Source organism: Polypterus senegalus, chromosome 4 (genome assembly GCF_016835505.1).
Source record: "Polypterus senegalus isolate Bchr_013 chromosome 4, ASM1683550v1, whole genome shotgun sequence".
NCBI classification, from domain to species: Eukaryota; Metazoa; Chordata; class Cladistia; order Polypteriformes; family Polypteridae; genus Polypterus; species Polypterus senegalus.
Genome location: NC_053157.1, coordinates 50,096,316 through 50,118,791, shown reverse-complemented (window position 1 = coordinate 50,118,791; position 22,476 = coordinate 50,096,316). Strand labels below are relative to the sequence as shown.

The 22,476-nt window shown below is 38.7% G+C and overlaps 1 protein-coding gene across 3 annotated transcripts in view; it reads left to right on the top strand.

Annotated features, from left to right (window-relative positions):
* golm1 (golgi membrane protein 1) overlaps window positions 1–8,126 on the top strand; it is a 54,965-nt gene extending 46,839 nt beyond the window's left edge. For all 3 annotated transcript variants that reach the window (XM_039750603.1, XM_039750604.1, XM_039750605.1), the window contains exons 9-10: window positions 1,358–1,483; window positions 5,780–8,126. In XM_039750603.1, coding sequence (XP_039606537.1) covers window positions 1,358–1,483; window positions 5,780–5,820 — 167 coding nt within the window. In that variant the 3' untranslated portion in view covers window positions 5,821–8,126. The remainder of the gene's footprint in view (window positions 1–1,357; window positions 1,484–5,779) is intronic.
* The last annotated feature ends 14,350 nt before the right edge of the window (window positions 8,127–22,476 follow it).

Here is a 22,476-nt window from a genome sequence, read left to right as displayed (position 1 = left end):
TTTCAATTAATTTCAATTGGGAAAATTGATTTGAGATTACGAGCATTTTGAGTTACGAGCTCGGTCATGGAACGAATTAAACTCGTATCTCAAGGTACCACTGTATAATAATATGGTGCTTTTTTAAGTATAATGATAAATTAACTTTGAATCACTTTTGAAGTGTGTCCTGTTGAGACCCCTTCAGTGTCCTGACCCATGTAGCACACCTACAAGAATGTAGGTTGACAGCATTCACACATGAAACACTTTCCAAGCAGATAATGATAGAAAATAACTAAGCTTTGTCCAAAATGGTCATACTAGTTGTTGAACTCTCAAAAACAAAATCACTTTTAGATACATTTACTAGCCACGTTATTAGGCACACACACCTTGATAGTTCCGTGTTCATCCCCTTTTGCCATCAGAACTGCTGTTATTTCATAAGGCATAGATTCAGCAAAGTGTTGGAAACATTCCTCAGGGATTTTGGTGCATATTGACATGATAGTATCACACAGTTGTTGCAGATTTGTCAGCTACATGTCTGTGATGCAAGTCTCCCATTCCACCACATCCCAAACGTGCTCAATTGGATGGAGATCTGGTGACTATGGAGGCCATTTGAGTACAGTGAAATCATTCTCATGTTCAAGAAACCAGTTTGAGATGGTTGTGCTTTGTGACACAGCACGTTGTCCTGCTGGCAGTAGTCATCAGAAGATGGGTACATTGTGGTCGCAAAGGGATGGACATGGTGCAAAGTTGGTAGTAGGTGGCCCAAAGTGCCATGAAAAGCCAAGAAAATATCCCCCACACCATTACACCACCACCACCAGCCTGAACCGTTGATAGAATATAGGATGGATCCATGCTTTCATATTTTTGACTCCAAATTCTGATCCTACCATTCGAATATTGCAGCAGAAATCAAGACTCATTTGGCCATGGAAGTGGCAAGCCTGTCAAGCTGTTTGGAACAGGTTTAGAGAGATTGATTATGTACATTCTTTGTCTTTTTTTTTTTTACACAATGTGGCCACTATTCATAATAGTACATGTGAATAAATTAGACACCCATCATTGGATAAATTATTTACATGCTTACTGTTTTTTCACTATTTTCTCTGTCCTGAAAGACTCCTTAATTTAACAGTTAAATAATGAATTCCATTGCATTTTTTATAGTCAACTTCAATATAGCCACTCTAGTCTTGAATATCCCTAATCATTCATATGCAAATTTACTGTTTTATAGTTCAACAAATTACTCAAAATATAAATTAGCAGGCTGGATAGAAAATATTTTTGCAAACTGTATACTTTAGTATTAGTTTCAAAATTTTCATTATTTAATTTTTCCATATTTTTTCAGGTAAGCAGAATAACAATCCCAATGTAGAAGTTGACCAGCAAGACAATAAGGCTGATTACAATGGTGATGATGACAACGTTGGCGAGTTTGAAGCTGATAAACAGGCTGCTTTAGCAGAACAGAAAGGTAATTAAGTACACACTCACCTTTATGAGTTAATGTGAACATTTTTTAAATGTAATCAGTTTGCCTAGAAGTACGAGAAAAGATGAAATACCACTGTTATCCTAAATTCTAAAACTTTCTTAGAGTATCTAATCATTGCAAAATTTTAATTTAGTCTTACTGCAAAATAATTTGCAAGTGTTTTTATAGACAAAAGCCTTATTTATTATATAAAATAATACAGTTTAATTTAATTAGGTTTAATTCCAATGAGGAAGCAGAGCCTGGGAACACGGAGGTGGGCTTCCCTATCACTGGAGCGGAGGTCACCCAGGTGGTCAAAAAACTCCTTGGTGGTAGGGCCCCGGGGGTGGATGAGATATGCCCAGAGTTCCTCAAGGCTCTGGATGTTGTAGGACTGTCTTGGTTGACACGTCTCTGCAACATTGCATGGACATCGGGGACAGTGCCTCTGGATTGGGAGACCGGGGTGGTGGTCCCCCTCTTTAAAAATGGGGACTGGAGGGTGTGTTCCAACTACAGAGGGATCACACTCCTCAGCCTCCCTGGAAAAGTCTATTTGGGGGTTCTGGAGAGGAGGGTCCATCGGATAGTCGAACCTCGGATTCAGGAGGAACAGTGTGGTTTTCGTCCTGGTCGCGGAACAGTGGACCAGCTCTACACCCTTAGCAGAATCCTGGAGGGTACATGGGAGTTTGCCCAACCAATCTACATGTGTTTTTTGTGGACTTGGAAAAGGCGTTCGACCGTGTCCCTCGGGGAGTCCTGTGGGGGGTGGTCTGGGAGTATGGGGTACCGGACCCCCTGATAAGAGCTGTTCGGTCCCTGTACAACCGGTGTCAGAGCTTGGTCCTCATTGCCGGCAGTAAGTTAAGCCCATTTCCAGTGAGCGTTGGACTCTGCCAGGGCTGCCCTTTGTCACAGATTCTGTTCATAACTTTTATGGACAGAATTTCTAGGCACAGCCAGGGTGTTGAGGGGGTTCGGATTGGTGGACTCAGGATTGGGTCACTGCTTTTTGCAGATGATGTTATCCTGTTTGCTTCATCAGGCCGTGATCTTCAGCTCTCTCTGGATCGGTTCGCAGCTGAGTGTGAAGCGGCTGGGATGAGAATCAGCACCTTCAAATCCGAGACCATGGTCCTCAGCCGGAAAAGGGTGGAGTGCCCTCTCAGGGTTGGGGGAGAGATCCTGCCCCAAGTGGAGGAGTTCAAGTATCTCGGGGTCTTGTTCACGAGTGAGGGAAGAATGGAGCATGAAATCGACAGGTGGATCGGTGTGGCATCCGCAGTGATGCGGGCTCTGCATCGGTCTGTCGTGGTGAAAAAGGATCTGAGTCATAAGGCAAAGGTCTCAGTTTACCAGTCGATCTACGTTCCTCCCCTCATCTATGGTCATGAGCTATGGGTAGTGACCGAAAGAACGAGATCGCGAATACAAGCATTCGAAACGGGTTTCCTCCGTAGGGTGTCTGGACTTTCCCTTAAAGATAGGGTGAGAAGCTGTTATCCGGGAGGGACTCGGAGTAGAGCTGCTGCTCCTCCGCATTGAGAGGAGTCCGATGAGGTGGCTCTGGATCTGATCAGGATGCCTCCTGGACGCCTCCCTCGTGAGGTGTTCCGGGTACGTCCAGCTGGGAGGAGGCCCTGGGGAAGACTATGTCTCCCGGCTGGCCTGGGAACGCCTTGGGATTCTCCCGGAAGAGCTTGAAGAAGTGGCTGGGGAGAGGGAAGTCTGGGTCTCTCTGCTCAAGCTGCTGCCCCTGCGACCTGACCTCGGATAAGTGGAAGAGGATGGATGAGGTTTAATTTTATACTGCATTATTTTGGCCATTACCAGAAAAAGCTGTGGAGCAAAAGCCACCAAAAATACACAAATGGAAATAAATTAGGGTAATTCCTATAGAGCATATTGATCTTATTTATGTGGCTTTATACAAATGTTAATGTGTCTACATCATCCATGAATTTGGTTAACCTGCCTGCTGCATTTGGAAGCACATCTATCTATATACCAGCATTCATACCCAAAAGCCATAAGAGTTGGTATCACACAGAATGCCTGGACAGTGTCACAAATGGAATTATATACCATTACAGTGAAAGCATATAAACACATTTTCATGTTAACAGAGGGCTCTTTAAAATCTTTAAAAACCACAAAAATGGGTCAGTACAAATCACAAAATTTAGATCACATTACATACAGGGGTTCTGATTGATGGCTTTGAAGTGCTTTTCATATATATATATATATCTATATATATATATATATCTATATCTGTACTAATAAAAGGCAAAGCCCTGACCGACTCACTCACTCACTGACTCATCACTAATTCTCCAACTTCCCGTGTAGGTAGAAGGCTGAAATTTGGCAGGCTCATTCCTTACAGCTTACTTACAAAAGTTAAGCAGGTTTTGTTTTGAAATTCTATGCGTAACGGTCATAACTGGAACCTACTTACGTACATATATACGGCCATAGCTTGCAGCTCGGTCGCTGTGAGAGGCGGAGTTGTGTCCCCCATCATCACGCCTCTCACGTAATTGAATGCCTGCCCATATAAGGCCTCCGTCAGCAGCAATCCAATAGACATGCTGCCACTAAATATTCGTGGGTGAAGGACTGTGCTTATGCAAACGAAGATGAGATGGTCAGGGCTAGACTAGTGTTTTTGGCACAAACTCACTCTTAGCTAGCATTAAATAAAGCTGTGGACATCGCAAGATCGCACGAGAGAAAATGAGCACAGCTGAGAACCTTCGATGCATGTACTCCGAGCGGCTCACGTGAACTGACTGTGAATGCAGTATGCAGAGAACAAGCAAGAGCTCCAAAGAGTGCTGAACAAAAAATGCATTACACAATTGAGAAGGCAGAAAAAGAATATGAAGCGAGTGACGCATACAAGCATATTCATAAGTGCAGCTACTGCGGAAACAAAGCACGGTGTAAACCTTAAGTTTAAATTAAGTTCATAGACAGGCTGCCGCTGGCATTTGTCATGCCTACAACGAATACGATATTCGCGAGATACAAATTTAATGAGAAGACGCAGGGTATAAACGAGACTATTGATCACTTTGTAACGGAGTTAAAATTGCTGTAACGGAGTTAAAATTGCTGGTGAAGGACTGTGCTTATGTAAACGAAGATGACTACACAAACACGGAATGAAACTTGAACAGAACACATCCTCCAAATATGAACCTGATTGAAAGAAATAATGATAATCAAATCCTTGATGACAGCAACACTCATAACAGTCACAAAACAATTACATTGACAATCATGTCGTTATTTTTAAAATGTTTACTCTTCTTTTTCATAACTTCTTTAATACACTACTTCTCTGCTACGAAGTGTGGGTATTTTGCTAGTGTATATATATATATATATATATATATATATATATATATATATATATATACAGACACTATATACAGTTAGGTCCATAAATATTTGGACAGAGACAACTTTTTCTAATTTTGGTTCTGTACATTACCACAGTGAATTTTAAATGAAACAACTCGGATGCAGTTGAAGTGCAGACTTTCAGCTTTAGTTCAGTGGGTTGAACAAAAAGATTGGATAAAAATGTGAGGCAACTAAAGCATTTTTTCAGCACAATCCCTTTATTTCAGGGGCTCAAAAGTAATTGGACAATTGACTCAAAGGCTATTTCATGGGCAGGTGTGGGCAAGTCTGTCGTTATGTCATTATCAATTAAGCAGATAAAAGGTCTGGAGTTGATTTGAGGTGTGGTGCTTGCAAGTGGAAGATTTTGCTGTGAACAGACAACATGCTGTAAAAAGAGCTCTCCATGCAGGTGAAAGAAGCCATCCTTAAGCTGCTAAAACAGAAAAAAACCCATCCAAGAAATTGCTACATACTATACTATACTATACTATACTAATATATATATATATATATATATATAATATAAAGTTGTGTCCCATGATTTTCAAATTTAATTACTGGGTAAGACATATATAAAAATGAAGATGTGCTGTTTGAATAGGTTTTACTGCAGTAAGTACACTGGTAAAATCCCATAATGCTGTTTTAAATATATTCTATGTTATTTTATTATGATTTTGATATCTCTGGGAAAACTTTCACGGAGACTTTTTTATGCTGTTTGTGTCATCAGAATACCTTCTAATTATTGAAACTTTAAATGACCATTTGCCTTTGGTATGTACAGTTTTGTGTTAAATTACATGAGAGTTTAATATTCTATTGCTGTTTATGATAAAAAAAAAAATATTGTTTTTTTTCCTTCTTTATTAGACCCTGAACAAAGAGATGAAACTGAACAGGATCATCATTAACAGGAGAAATATAATTAACTTGGTAAATGAAGTGAGCATGCACTATTCATATAGTGGTTTGAGATCACGTCTAATAAGTGCTTCCAAGGGAATGAATGCGGTATCTCTTGAACATTACTGGTACACATTCAGCTTCTTTTGTCATTTTTCTAAAAAGCGCCAAATCACAAGGATGAAGAATATGCTTTGAACTGCTTTAAGATAAAAAAGGAATGTATGTAATACATAGGTAAGAACTTGGTCCTGAAAGGCTGTCTGACAGATTAAAGTGACAGTACCTAAATCTGTTACAAAATGTAATACCTAATATTTGACATCTGTGTGAAGTTTTTCTTATAAAATATACTGTAGATAAATATTTTGTTTTATTTTAGTGAAGTTAACAGATTTTCTATTTCTACAATGAAGAGCCTTTTTTTTTTTTAATAAGTAAACATTTTTTATGGGGTTGCTACACAAAGCAAAAAAAAAATCTTACCTATCAATAGTTATTTCTATGCTGCTGTGTATAGTTGTTAGTACATTTATACTTATGTATTAATGCCTTAATTGAAATATGTAATAGTTTAAATTAAGTATGAACATACTGTATATTTGCAAATTAAGCCTAAGAAAACAAAACATTCTGTATGTTGACAAATAGATGTGTGTATATATAAGGTACATGAAGTTAGAATTTAAAATGCATTGCATTAGGAGGGAAGAAAACAAAACCAGAGTTAGATTTAGCAAATTAAAAGAGCAATGACAGGTTATGTCCATTTTCCTTGGAGCAATGTAGCAGGTAACTGGCCAGCTACATTAATACACTTTTCATAATATATGTTCTGTGTCTGTGTTGTCTTAATTTATTTTTTTTAATTATTATTACATACTTGTAGTTTTATAGTACAGACCCATAACCAATTTTTAGAGCATTGCATTGTTATCCTCTTTAGAAGACTCAAACTAGTGTCAAAAGTTTAAATGTTGCTTTGATTACCACAGAGCCATGTCATAAGGAAGTATGGCAAAATATACCAAGATCCGTAACTTTAGTGGCTTTTATTGTTAATGTACTCACTGACTTTGTATTTATATGTTTGGTTTTAACTGGATTGACCCATAGGATGTGATTTCTAAAAGGCAGTAGGCTGTGATGGACAAATCTTAATTTTTGCATCCTGTTGCTTCCCCCTATGGCACACATGCACACCTTACTGTTCATTGGTTGTCTTGCCACTTCCTCTATTCATAATTGTGGTATCTTTCTTCCTAAAGCCAAGTATTGGGTGCATTTCTTCTCATAAGCATAATTTTCCCAGCATTTATCTATTTAATGTTCTTTAGAGAAACAAAGACAGCAAGTTACAGTAACCTGTTTTTCCAAGTGCCATCGTAGCCCATATCACATCACGTTGGATTGAACTACTATGTTTTGTACTCGTTCGAGCTTCTGTTAATGTAGTAGCCAAGCACATTTGATTCACTGAGCTGTCACACTGTTTGCGGTTGTAATTAAAGACTCCATATATCAGTATGTACAATATAACAAGTAGCCAACATGTTCTTAATTCAACGTGTTGCATGGACCTTTCATTGGCTATTAAAATGTTTCTATATCTGTAGTAGTTTTTAAAATATATTTCTATTTTTGCATTACATGTCCTGTAATTTTTTATCTTACTGTTTCTTATTGTATAGTCAAAGAAGGAATCATTAGTTGGTTATTACTGTCTATAACACTACCTCCTCCACTTTTCATCAGTTATAATTGAAATGTTAACATACAACAAAGCTTTCCTTTATTTATTTATGAGCCCAATATTCTCAAAATTGGTATGCACGCAGAATTTCTATTTCTCAGTTTTAGGTTTGGCCTTGTGAATTTCTAATAGAGGCAAGCAGTGATTCATAACGCACTATACTTTTTTCTTTATGAAAGTTTCAAAGCATAATCTGTACGCAAAAAATTGATTTGAACACTTACAATTTTATTAGCAAACTAGCACATAGATCATTGAGCCAAATAAATTTTAGTGTATAGTATATTGTGTATACTTCATTGGTAGATTAAGCATTCATTTTACTGAGTTGAACTGTGGATGTATGTGAAGGTATTTATATTAATTTTTATTTCATATAAAAAGGAAAAAGTGATTTTTTTTTTTTGGTTTATATTCCACAGAAGATGCATAGGACACATGATAATAAACAACTGTTTGAATGTGTGTATATTTCAAATTTAATTTAAAGACAACCATCTTGGGTTTCTGCTTATGCACTCCAGTTTTATTGTCCAAATTAAATGTTATTTCAAAGACTTTCCTGCTGCTTCTTCTTTTATAATATTAACATACCATATTTCATATCTATATTTGTGTTACTATATTTGTCAATTGGAAGAATAATCTGTTTGCTATTAGAAAGAACACATCCCAGCTATTGGATAAGAATCATGATCTAGAGATGGTTAGGTCAGTGCCCTGAGTGAGCCAAGTTTTTGATTGTCTGCACCAGGACCCATTATTATACATTGGGAGCCAAGCCCATTAAATTACAGTACTTGACCAAGACTTAGAAAGTGTGATGCATTTGCAATAATCCCCGCTAAATCAGGTTCAACATCTACTGATTCTCAATTATTAATAAGGAAATACATGATTATTTTAGCAGTTTGTTTTCTGATGTACCTAATCACTGCCTTCCTGACTTGCGTTTTATGACAAGCCACCTCTTCCACAACTCACAGATGAGGAAGCATTTCTCTTGGACGGCCTTGAAGCTCGACTAATGTTTGTCACTTATCACATGGACAAAGAAAAGGCCTTCAGGAGGAAAACTTTATGATCAGATATGACAAAGATTGAGCTGTTTGGCTACAGTGACCAGAGGTATGTAAGGAGGAGAAAAGGTGGGGGTGACTCTCAGGCTGTTTTGTATTGCTCAAAGTGGAAGGAATAACGATGATGGAGGATTCCCTTCTAAATTTTTCAGTATGACCTGAAACCATCAGCTAGAATATTGAAACTTGGACACAACTGGGCGTTTCTACAAGACAACGAACTCTAAATACTCAACAAAGCTGTTTTTTGGAATGTCCAAATCAGGCTAAAAGTAAGTATTTGGAATGGCCTTCCTAAAGTCCTTACCTTGCCCCTATTGAAAATATGTGGATGTGATTAAAGGTCGGGTCCATGCCAGGAAACAAGCTTATTCAGTTTAATTATACCAATTCCTTCAAGAAGAGTGATCAAATATTCAACCAGAATTCTGCCAGAAGCTTGTTGATGGCTATGAAGAACCTCTGATTGAGCTGAAATGCGCTATGGGGACATTTGATCAAATATTTCAAGTTCAAAGTTTATTATCATGTGCACAGTAAGGAAACGTGTTTCCCTATACAGTGAAATTCTTTCTTTGGTGTCCACACCAAATGACAAAACCAACGTATAAAGATAAACATAAATAATAAGTAGCAGAGGCAGCATACAGTATAAAAACAGAAGTATAAAGTGCAATTGTGCAGGTGTGATGGACAAGTCAAATACAGTTGTGTGAGGTGGATAGAGTGAGGTGAACCATGGTTATAAACTCCAGTCAGTTATTTAGGAGTCTAATGGCCTTGGTAAAGAAAGAGTTCTTTAGCCTGGAATGCATTTCATACTTCTGTACCTCACGCCTGAGGGTAGAAGTGTGAACAGTTCGTGGGTGGGTGGGCGCCCTGCGGATCGAGGCAGTTCTCCTGCAGACTCTGCATTTGTAGATGCTCTGCAGAGAAGGCCGTGGGGTCATGGTGATCTTCTCAGCAGTCTTTACCACTCTCTGTAGGCGTTTTGCGGTCTATAACAGTAATGTTGCCATACCACACGGTGATGCAGCTGGTCAAAATGCTCTCAACAGTGCAGCTGCAAAAGTTGATGAAGATCTTAGTCGACATACCAAACTTCTTCAGCCTCCGCAAAGTACAGCCGTTGTAGAGCCCTCTTGACCAGCTGTGTGGTGTTCAGTGTCCAAGTGAGATCCTCACTGATGTAGACGTCCAGGTATTTAATGCTGCTCACCCTCTCCACTTCAAGCCCTTGGATGAACAGTGGCCGGTAAGGTCTCCTCTCCTTCCACATGTCCCGTATCATCTCCTTTATCTTGTCTGTGTTGATGGTAAGGTTGTTGTACTCGCACCATGATGCCAGACAGTCCACCTCCCTCATGTAGGCTGCCTCATCCAAACCAGTGATATGTCCAATCACTGCAGTGTCGTCTACAAACTTTAGGATGTTGTTGTCTTTGTGAGAGGTGACACAGTCCTGGGTGAACAGGGTGTAGAGGATGGGGCTGAGGACGCATCCCTGTGGGGTGTCTGTGTTTGTGATAATGGTGGCTGAAATCCTATTACCAATCCTGACAGACTGGGGCCTGCCAGTCAAAAAGTCTAGGAGCCAGTCACAGAGGGTGGGGTGCAGGCCAAATGCAGACAGTTTATGGGGGGTAACCGTGTTGAAGATAGAGCTGTAGTCAACAATGAGCATCCTGATGTAGGAGTTTTTGTTCTCCAGATGGGAGAGGGAATAATGTAGTGTGGCCACAATGGCATCTGAGGTGGACCTGTTGGGCCGATAGGCGTACTGCAGTGTCTGGTATGCTGCTCTGAATGTGGTCCAACATCGTATAATTTTGAAACTGTGATGGTTTTAAGAAGTTCACAATAAATTAAAATTTGAGCTGTAAATTTCGGATTTTTTTTTTTTATTATTTTATTTTCTGCCACAGAGAAAGAACTTGTTGAAAGCCCAGTACTGTCCTAAATACAGATTTTTTTTTCTTTCCTTATTCATAACACACAATTCGTTTTGGTCACCAGACAAATTATAATTCAAAAGACAACCTGTGTAAACTCGATACACAGCTTTTTTCCTTTCATTTATTGAAGGAAAAAAGTTCTGAGGAGAATATTCTGAATAGGACGTCTGGGATGTTTATTGAAGTCCTGTCTCAGAGTTATCAGGTCCTCATTGTGGGAAGTAAAGGACTACAGATAAAAAAAAAAAAAATGCCCATGGTGAAAGTGAAGTAGTTAAGATTTTAAGATCTAAAGCCGCATAAGAAATAGAGAATTTGGTTAGTGTCTTTTATATAGGATGGCAGATCTTTGACAAGTGATCTCATTATGCTGTTATGGAAGGACAATTTGAGATGTGGGGTCGTTACATATAATTGGGAATCCTATTTGGATTAAAGAAGATAGGACAAGGGTGTCTTGGTCAAGTTATTAGGATTCCGGTCTTAATTGCTATTAATGAAACCTTCTACAAATGAATATACGCCATTGTTGGTAATGATCTGCTGATACCAGTCTTGGATAGCTGTTTAGAAGTCTTTGCTGTAAAAACATGCACTAACCATTTTTGAAAACGAGGCCTGTAACTTGTGTCATTAAATCATCATACACCCTACTGGGGTCAACCATTTTGGCTATACTCCCTGCCCTATCAAGAGTATTGTTAGAACCATGTGGATTAATTTCCTTAGTAAATGCCTTGACTTTTTTTAATCATAAGGCATTTAAATATCTGTACCCTGCTTTATGCTCCTTCTTAGCATCTTGGCAGTCTATTGGTAGTCACTTGCTTCTCCATCCCACCCTCCCAAGTCCGTCTTTCCCTATGAGATTTTTTGACTGCCAAAAATGGCTACAGGAACAGAAGAATTCATTCTGAAATAAGGTGATTTACTACAGTTGAATGATGATGGATGTAAAAGTCACAATTCTCTACTTTTGACTTTTAATTCATTTTCAGATTTCTCAAGCATATGTTTTTTTTATTTGGAGGCTGTGGCTCAAAAAGTACTGTTTTAAGACAATTTCAGGTATGAAATATCCTAATCAAGCCACGATGTCAGAACTATAAAAGGAATTAATTTCAATAAATCAGTGAAGGTGCACACAGAGCAAGCTTTGCTCTCTCTACCTTGTCATTGGGAAGTGGAGAAATGTGATTTGTAAACACCTAACCTGGAAATATCTGACACACGGTGAAAAAGTGACATTCAAAATGAAAAAAAAACTGACAGAAAAATGAAATGTCAAAAAAGAAAGTGTGGGCTAAACATCGGGTGTCCGTTGTGATTGGGATGTCAAATCAAATTTTGTGGTAATTCTTGAATGCATTTTAGCATTTGGGGTTTTTTTGACCCAAGAAATTAGATGGTCGTTGAGAGTTTTCCTGAAAAAGTTGTGCATTTTTAGAGTATTCTTGCAATGCCACAATTGTGTCACCTGTTGCTACAGCAAACTTTCCTGCAAACATTTTGGAATCCCTTGTATGTGACGTAATTGTTGTAACGGGTGGGCATGTCTACTCAAAATTCTTCCGAGTATAGGATTAAAAACAATAGCATTTGGTGTGTGACTTTTGCGATTTAAACTCCATCTGGCAGTTACCAAACATCTTTTTGTTATAAAAATCTTTGATTTTGTTTAATGTTATAATTTTTGACAACCGATTTTGGGGTTTGACCCTGGCTGGTCTTCCTGGCTACGTTTCATTTTCTGATCCCATTAATTAAAAATATGCACTGTCTTCTTCTAAGGCAGAACAATGTCAAAGCCAAGTTAAAATCATAAAACTCAATAAAACCTCTATAAATAGAAGATAAAAACTAAAGCGCGGGCAAAAACAATTTTCAGATAGTATGTACAGAGCGTTACACATTATAGAAACTTGAATATAGTTGCACTGCTAACGTCACACCTCCAGAACTGTCCCCAGGCTAAGGGTCATCTAGTCATAGCAACAGATCTTCAGAATTTCAGTGTCCTCTAAAAACTGCTGTACAAATAAAATGTAAAACATAATGATGTACAAAATTAAGAGATATAATTAGCAAACAATAATATTTTAAAAATGTTGGCAATTCAAAAGCAGTGTAATAAAAAAAATAATTAGACAAAGCAAAAAATATTAAAAATCAGCTATCGTAATAAAATTGTCTCCCTGTTCTTGAAATTTCTAAGTTATGTATAACATAAAGGTAATAGAAGATGGATATATTAGAGCAGATTTGATGAGAACAGAACATTAAACTCAACAAGCTTGCCAATTCTATTTCCCTAGTTCTTGTAAAATGATTCCTAAAGTCATGCAGGTATATAGAATTATAAGCAAACAGCATAAAAGAAGGGGGCACAAACTTATGAATTATATCTCTCGTTCTTAATTATTGTCTAAAGAATTACTCCAAGAGCCCTTTATTCATTACAAACCATCTTTGAAATGCTTTTGTAAGATTTCTAGTCTTTAATTTACCTGAAAGGATCCACCTCTCTAATTTAAAAAGTTCTTTGGTGCATACATGCTTTACCATATCGCTGCTGATCTTCTTCACAGCTGGTATGCACTCGTCTTCCTCCCATATCTTCACTATAAGTCTCAGAATCCCGGTATAAAGCAGTGATACTCGAGAGTTCTCACAGGATGGAGGTGATGCTTTGTTCTGAAGTCTTCACTCCTCAGAAGAATAAATTCAGTATTTTTAAAGTCAACGTTCTTTTTACACAATCATGGTGTATACAGTATTAATTTATCACATAAAATTGTGATCTAAAATGAAGTGTTTTTTTTTTCTTTTATAAATTTTAAAAATTCCTCATCTGTTCTTGCACCTTACAATAGGGGGCTAATGAGTACACGGATCCATAGTTGAATAAAAAAGCGTTAAAACTTACCGAATACGTCCAGTTTTTTGGGGCCAAAAAAGTTACTGAGTATTGATCTACAACTTGAGTTTGCATTCATATTGCAAAATAATGTTTAAGAAAGAAAAATGTCCAAAGCAAAGCATTGTTCCGACATTCAGCCATTTTATAAAGGGACTGCACACTTTTCTGTACCGCTCATCATCTTCCGTGGAATCTTTCAGGGCCTGGGACGGGGATTCACATCCTCATCAGCTCTGTTATTGACTTTGAAGGTTGATGTCCAGATGTGAATTGCCGTCTGTGTTCTGTAGACAATTAGGCAATAATAACTGAAAAAAGCACACACATGCTACGAATGCTTATTTCATCATGAGGTGACGCAACCTCCCACCTCACTTTGTTCACTCATCATCAGAGGCAACACGTATGTGCCGTTCTTTTCCCTGGCTCCTTGTTGGCAACTGCGCATGAGGAGCACAATCTCAATCGACATTTTTCTACAAAACATGCCAACTGTACTGGAAATCTGTTGTAAAGTACGGCTAACGATAATGTAGGAAGTCCAAGAGTTTTATTTTCAACCACTGATTGTCTTCTAAACCCAACTCAATCACAGAATACCTCCATGAAACAAAGTAAGGCTTTGCAGGAGAACATCTTGTAAAGCACTTTGAGTTGCATGTTTTGTATGAAAATGTGTTATGGAATTAAATGTTGTTTAATGTAAGGAAAACAAAATATTCATAACAGAACTAAGTGTAAACCAACATAAAAAAAAAAATCAAATCCCTGGATAGAAACAAAAACAACCACAACATTTATTTATGTAGTACCTTTTCATACAAATAATGCAGCTCAAAGTGCTTTACATGATGAAGAAAGAGAAAAAAAGTAAGAATTAAAATCAGAGAACACTAATTAACATTGAATAACAGTAAGGTCTGATGGTCAGGGAGGACAGAAAAAACAAAAAAACTCCAGACGGCTGGAGAAAAAATAAAATCTGCAGGGGTTCTGAGGCCACGAGACCACCCAGCCCCATCTAGGCATTCTGCCTAACATGAATGGTTAGTCCTCATTTATTCAGGGTTCTCATGGAAGGACTTGGTGGTAACGATCATGTGGACTTCTGGCCTTTAATCCATCAATGTTGGGACATCATGGTGCTTTGATTAGGTGGTGGTGGTGCAGGTTGCCACCACAGAAAACCGGAAAAAGAACAGAAGAGAGAGTAGGGGTTAGGATGAAGTTTGGAGCCACCATGAATAGTAATGATAATAAATTGAATATACAGAGTATCAGGATTAAACTAAAATGAAGCGATGAGAAAGCCATGTTAAAGTAATGAGTTTTTAGCAGTGTTTTAAAGTGTTCTACTGTATTAGTCTGGCGAATTCCTATTGGCAGCCTATTCCAGATTTTAGGTGCATAACAGCAGAAGGCCGCCTCACCACTTCTTTTAAGTTTAGCTTTTGGAATTATAAGGAGACACTCATTTGAGGATCTAAGGTTATGATTTGGAATGTAAGGTGTCAGACATTCCAAAATATAAGATGGAGTGAGATTATTTAAGGCTTTGTAAACCATAAGCAGTATTTTAAAGTCAATTCCAAATGACACAGGTAGTGACATCAAAATTGGAGTGATGTGCTCGGATTTTCTTTTCCTAGTTAGGATTCTAGCAGCTGCATTCTGCACTCGTTGCAGTCGATTTATGTCTTTTGGGTAGTCCTGAGAGGAGTGCGTTACAGTAATCTAGTCGACTGAAAACAAAAGCATGAACTAATGTCTCAGCATCTTTCAGTGATATAAGAGGTCTAACTTTTGCTATATTTCTTAAGTGAAAAAATGCTGTCCTAGTGGTCTGATTAATATGCAATATAAAATCCAGGTCACAGTCAACAGTTACTCCTAAAATCTTTACCTCCATCTGGACATTTAATCCTAATGCATCAAGTTTATTTCTAATAGCCTTATTATATCCATTATTGCCAATCAATAAATTTCAGTTTTCTCTTTATATAGCTTGAAAAAATTACTACTCATCCATTCAGAAACACAAGTAAGACATTGTGTCAGTGAATTAACAGAGTCAGGGTCATCAGGTGCTATTGATAAATACACTTCCATGTCATCAGCATAGCTGTGGTAGCTCACATTGTGCCCCGAGATAAGCTGACCTAATGGAAGCATGTAAATCGAAAAGAGCAGCAGACCCAGGATAGAGCCTTGTGGAACACCATATAGAATATCATGTGTCTTTGAACTATAATTACCACAACTAACAAAGAATTTTCTAAAAAAAAAAAAAAAAGAGTCCAATGCTTGTAGCCAGAAAGACATGCAGTTCAGTTAAGAAACAGAAAGAATTGGTTGCCTAGAGGCTTTCAAAAGTATCGTTTAAGAAGACAGTTTCTACCCTTTGCCAGTTTCTACCCTTTGACCTTTAGAGAGACAGTATGCTTCTGGCAGATGGTAGCTTTGGCACAGAGCTTTGAAGGAGGGCTAATTGTAAAAGGGTGACTCATTCATAAATGCAGTGACCTTTTCTAAAAGAACATACGGAGAACGAGACTCCGGTATACAATCTGTTACAACTACTGTATCTACACAACTCCTGGCGGTGCCAGTCGACTAATGTTTTCGTGCTGACATGACAAGACTTGGAGTGTCTTAATTTTACTAGAATACATGCTTAATATGCATATTAATTATAAATTAAGCCACTTTTGATTAGTTTAAGAAATTATATTTTCCCAAGTTTGTTTTCCCATGTTTTGCCTGGAAATGTAATGAGTAATGACTTAGGAGTGGGTAGGGTGCAGTTGTGGCAAGCCTAAACTGGCTTCTTACATAAAAAGATTTGGCTATTGACATTAGATGAGTGAGTATCCGACAGAGTTCTTCAAATAAAACTCTGTGACATTTCTAGTTTTGTTCAAAGCAGCAGAACTGAAAATGGATGGTTGTCTTATGAGGGAAGGGGGAAAACATGTGTTGTTAATGCAGGTGGGCAAAGGTTAGCACAAGCAGAGGTCTAAGGATTCACCAAGGTTAAGAAAGGTTGTTTGAAGGCAGTGGAGGAACACCGCGTTGATCAGTGCTTCTTGAGAAGACAGTCAGGTGAAGTCCAGCGGCTGACGGCAAACCACACACTAGTACACACTATGCCTTACACGAATTCATATTCATAGTGGCTCCAAAATCCGTGCTGACCCCTACTCTCTCTTCTGTTTCTTTTTCCGGTTTCTTTGTGGTGGAGGCCTGTGCCACCACCACCTACTCAAAGCATCATGATGCAACAACTTTGATGGACTGAAAGCCAGAAGTCTACGTGACCATCATCAGGTCCTTCCATGAGAACCCTAAATCCAAAGAGGACTGTTTCATTTATGTTAGGTTGAATGCCCAGAGGAGACTGGGCGGTCTCTTGGTCTGGAACCCCTACAGATTTTATTTTTTTTCTTCAGCTTTTGGAGTTTTTTGGTTTTGTTTTTTCTGTCCACCCTGGCCATCGGACCTTACTTATTCTATGTTAATTAATGTTGACTTCTTTTTATTTTTTATTGTGTCTTCTATTTTTCTATTCTTCATTTTGTAAAGCACTTTGAGCTACATTTGTATGAAAATGTGCTATATAAATAAATGTTGACTGATTGAATGAGGGAGGACCAGTGGAGAGCGAGGAATCCAAGGCCATGAGGGCCGAAGTAGGAAAAAAGCTGAGACAAGAAAAGGGATGTGAAAGGAAAGCTAGGGTTAAATGGGCAAAGGAATCTGAAAAACATGAATGGGAAACAATTAACGAAGACGTAGTAAGAAGAGGACAGTTGAGAAAAAATTAGAAAAGATGAGCTATGTCATTTATAATTATGGTTTGGAAAAATTTGGTGTCTGTGAGCATAAGAAAAGGCAGGAGAAAAAAAAGAAAAACTGCAATCATGTCGCCAAAGGCAAATACGTAACATTAGGGCTAGAAAGAAGAAAGCGCTGGGAAAAAGCAACTTCTGGCACTGAGCGACAGGGCATAGTGGGTCGTACAAGAGGAAACAAAACTGAAGTTGGCAGTGTGGAGGGGAGCAGAGAATCTGAGGAAATAAATTGGAAAATCACATCACAGGCAAGGGCAGCTTTTTTCAGTGACCCATTTAAATGTACAAAATCCTTGTCTGAACATCAAAAAAGTGGATGGCTTGAGAATGCCTCAGGGTTGAGATTGACTGGCAGCTTCAGAAGACAGAATCTCTTGACGTCAGAGAGGCTGGGGATATGGAGTCTGAGTAGACGCTGCTGTAGACTTCAGCAGTTTAGATCGACTGACTGACTTCGGCCCAAACGTTTTGGACACTATGGTCGCAGCTGCAGTTTAATGGATCCCCAAAACATTAAAAATCATTGCAGAATTCTTTAAAGCGGATGGGGGGTAACATTGGTCCTGGAAGGCCACAGTGGCTGCAGGGTTTTTTTTCCCCCCAACCCTCTTTCTCAATGAGAGGTCAATTATTGCAGATGACATTTTGATGCGTCATTTTAGTGGTCTCACTTGTTAAGGTTTCCCACCCTTAATTGCTTATTTCAGTCTTAAACAGACACATTTGCTGTTTTAATGGCTCCTTATTAGCAATAAGATGCAAATATAAAAGGAGGCAGCAGTTCTCCATCTAACTTGTTGTCTTTTACACCTGTGGGGATTGATCAGGCGCGATTTGGTTTAATAAAACACTCAATGTGAATTTCCCCTTGGGGATTAATAAAGTGGGCGGCGCGGTGGCGCAGTGGGTAGCGCTGCTACCTCGCAGTTAGGAGGCCCAGGTTCTCCGCGTGTCTGTGTCGGTTTCCTCCCACAGTCCAAAGAAATGCAGGTTAGGTGCATTGGTGATCCTAAATTGTCCCTAGTGTGGACAGTGTGCCCTGCCCGGGGTTTGTTTCCTTCCTTGCACCGTGTGTTGGCTGGGATTGGCTCCAGCAGACCCCTGTGACCCTGTAGTTAGGATATAGCGGGCTGGATAATGGATGGATGGATTAATAATGTATCTATCTATCTAAAAGAGAAAAATGTGACAGACTGAAAATGATCAGTTTTAGGCTTCAAATCATTTGGATAATGTCCTTGGAAAGGAAAACATCTACGATACAAGAACCTAACATTACAGACTAACAAGCCATAAAATTAAAAAAGATGTCAGATTGGCAAGGAGTGGTTTCTAATGAAGCAACTGGGTTGGAACGAAAACTGCGGCCCTCTAGGACTGATGTTGTGTCCCGCTGCTTTAAAGGCTCACATCCACCTTTTTATGAAAATTGTCAAATAGATCTTTTGGTTGTGACCTTGTGTGCCTCTAAGAATCTACAGAAGAGATCTCAAACCAAACTGGATAAGCATTGGTCAGATTTATATTGGACAGAGTTGCCTAAAACAGTGTTATATTTCTAGTGACACTCTGTAAGTTGTTTGCTAAAAGCATCATCTTTGGGATTCTTCGTGTGTAAGGAACATCATAGATACCCTAAAGGACGAAAAAAATGCTCAATGCTTTGTGGAGAAATGAGATGGAATATTATTTTCTCTTGTTCTAGTGAGAAAAAAAAAAAAGAGAGTTAAGTGAAATTTTAAGGGAGAGCTAACGTTCTTGCATCGATTACTTTTTGCTCAAAATGAAATGCAGATGCCTTTCGTATCTTTGGCCGGAGAGAACAAGGCTCAGGAGCTGCGTAGGACAGAACGAATCATAAAGTAAGTAGCGTTCTGTAAGCAGGCCATTCACGTCTGACATGTTGAGACACTGAAATGCGTTACTCAGATTTTAAAGTCATGTAATTATGATTTGGAAAATACTCTCATGAGAAATTATGTACCATGCAAAAAGCTTTTTCCAGATGTTTTGCTGCAAGTGTTTGTTAGATTTGCTTAATCAAGTACTGGGCTGTATGCCTACAGGGGTCTAATATTACGTTAATGTCTTCCTTTCAAGATATCCAGATACAGCGCCCTCCTCAATTATTGGCACCCCCTGTTTAAGATGTGTTTTTAGGCTTTTTTAACACAAAAAAAGAGAACAATCCAACCTTTAATTGAAGTACATTTATGCATTGGGAAAAAAATCCCACATTAAGAAATACATTTTTTACATGAAATCATGTGTGCTACAATTATTGGCACCCCGAACAATTCCAATAAAATAAATGTCATTGAAGCATTTTTGTAATTTTTAGTTTAGTTTTTAAAGTTAATCAGAGTAAAATGGAACTGTTAATTAGTAATTAAGGACTTCCTGTGTTCCTGGGGTATAAATATGACGTGACACAGAGTCCTATTGCTCTCAGCTACTCGTCAACATGAGAAAGACAAGAGAACATGCCGGTCAAGTAAGACAGATGTGTGTCGACCTTCACAAGTCAGGTGACGGCTACTCGCCTAAAGCGGTCTGTATCTACAGTCAGAGGAATAATAAAGAAGTGTAAAACAACGGGAACAGTGACAAACAAGGCTGGACAAAGTCCACCACGCAAAGAGAGGAGGATGCTAAGAGAAGTCAAAAATTCTCCATCGCTCACTGTTAGAGAACTGCACCAGAGTGGTATCTTGGGGTCACAGAGTCTCCATGACAACCATAAGATGCCATCTCCATGCCAAGAAGCTGTTTGGGAGACATGCAAGGAAAAAGCCTTTTCTCACCTACAATCACAAACGTAACCGTCTGGGGCCTCATGTATAACGCTGTGCGTAGAACTCACACTATAAAATGGCATAAGCACAAAAGCGGGAATGTGTGTATGCACAGAAAAATCCAAATGCATAAATCTGTGCGTGTGCAAACTTCCATGTTCTTCCGCTACATAAATGCTGGTCAGCGTGAAAAGTAACGCCCGTGCACGTGCCTGCTGTCCCACCTCACCTCCTCCCAGAATTACACCTCTTTGAATCTGCAAATCAATATAAATAGCCCTTAAGCTCACCCTTCTGTGAAAAGACAATGGGAAAAGCACAGGGGAAAATAGAATTTCAGCGAATACCAAGTGGAGACAAGGAAAAACATACTATTTTTTGGTTTATACAGTGGTATAAACAACAAAAGGAAGTTGATCGAGTGACATAGCGTGTTGAAGAAACTTGAAAGCTCAAGTTCACAAAGTCACACAGTGGCCGAAATAAAAAAGAAGTTGTCAGATATCAAAGTCGCCATGAAAAGGCGAGTCGTAGCCCACCGTCTGAGTGTCATATGAAAGCTTATTAGGGAACAGACAAAAAAAAAAAAAAAAGTAGGCACACAGCGGGAAAAAAGCACAAAATGTCAAATTTAATCTGTAAATTTCTACTTTAATTACAGAGTTTATTTTGTCATTAAAGTAGAACATCATAAACTTCATCTTAAAATCATTTAATTTAGTAGTTTCTCAAATCCCATCCCAACTAAAGTAGCACGTTAAATGCTGTTTTGGATTTGATCTTCTAAGTGCTCTGTGTGTGTGAATCATTACGTTCTTCCGGGCTTTCTCTTCCTCCGACAGGACACAGAATCCATTACATTCATGATATTACAGCTCTCGGAATAATTAAAATACTGAGATGTATACGTGATATCAATTTCATGATGATAGGAGTTAAATCATGTTATTAAACATGGGAACATGGTGGCGCAGTGATTGTTCATGTCTCACGCAAGATGCTTGCTGCGCCAAGTGTGACCTTCGATGAAATACTTTATTGTAGCAGTACTGTCTCTTTCAAACGTACTAACCTCCAACTGTAATAGACGTTAAGGCATCTGTAAGCTTAGAACACCGATTCTACAAAACTTTTAAGGAACATTGAAATATCTTTGTAGTACACGTTTAATTATTCTATCCATCTATCCTTCCAGTGTCGCGCCAGCACAAGCAGGAATACAGCGTGAGGCAGGAACAATCCGTAAACACATGTTTAATTATTAACAATATAGATTATTTAAATGAAGTTAAAGTTTTATCTGTATAATAAACATATTTTGCTGCATTTCATCTTAAAAATCATACATACCATCATCATATGTAAATACGCACTTCATAAAGTGGCTCAGGTTGTGCAATATAACTGTATCGGACGTTTACAGTGAGGTAATTATACTTCTAAGTACAGACAGTTCTACAAGGAGCACTTGATGGACTGATTGAGTGCGTTTAGAGTTCTTGGGATGAAACTGTTTCTGAACCGCGAGGTCTGTACAGGAAAGGCTCTGAAGCGTTTGCCGTGTGAGGAGAGCAGTTCAATAGACAGCATGGCTGAGGCAGTGTGTGCTTGATGCTGTATATCAATAATTCTCTTTCTCAGCTTCTGTAGATATTTGATTCACACTCAGATACAGTGATATAAATACTCTTGAATTGTGTGGCGAGAGTAATATGGAGAAAGATGATCCGCTGTGGCAACCTCTAACGGGAGCAGCTGAAAGAAGAAAAAGAAGGTGCAGTGAGAGTAACAACGCTAAAGCAGCTATGGTGTTTAGAATAGTTTGACCATTCCGTGGACCATTATATTGTTACTGGTTAATTACAATCAGATGCATTAAACTAATAAACAATATGCGGTTAATTTCAGTGCATTTATAAAGCCGCGTCAGGGATGTGGATCTGAAAAAGAAAGGGTAACCATACAGGAACAGTAGCACTGCTTTGATGCTGGGTCACACCAGTCTGCAAAACCGAGTGGAGAACTTGTGTACTCCAGGGTATGAGCTACTGTGGAAATGTGTGTGGCTTTACGCCAAGTTTAGGTTTTATACATCGCGATTTGAGTGTGGAAACGTTAGTATGCAACATTTTTGTGCGTACGCACCATTTATACATGAGGCCCCTGGAGATTGCTAATCGGTACTGGAGCTTCAACTGGGGCCGTGTGCTTTAGTCAGATAAGGCTTAAATTGAGCTTTTTGGCAACAAACATTCTAAGTGGGTCTGGCGTGAATCCAAGAATGAGAATGCGGAAAAGCACCTCATACCCA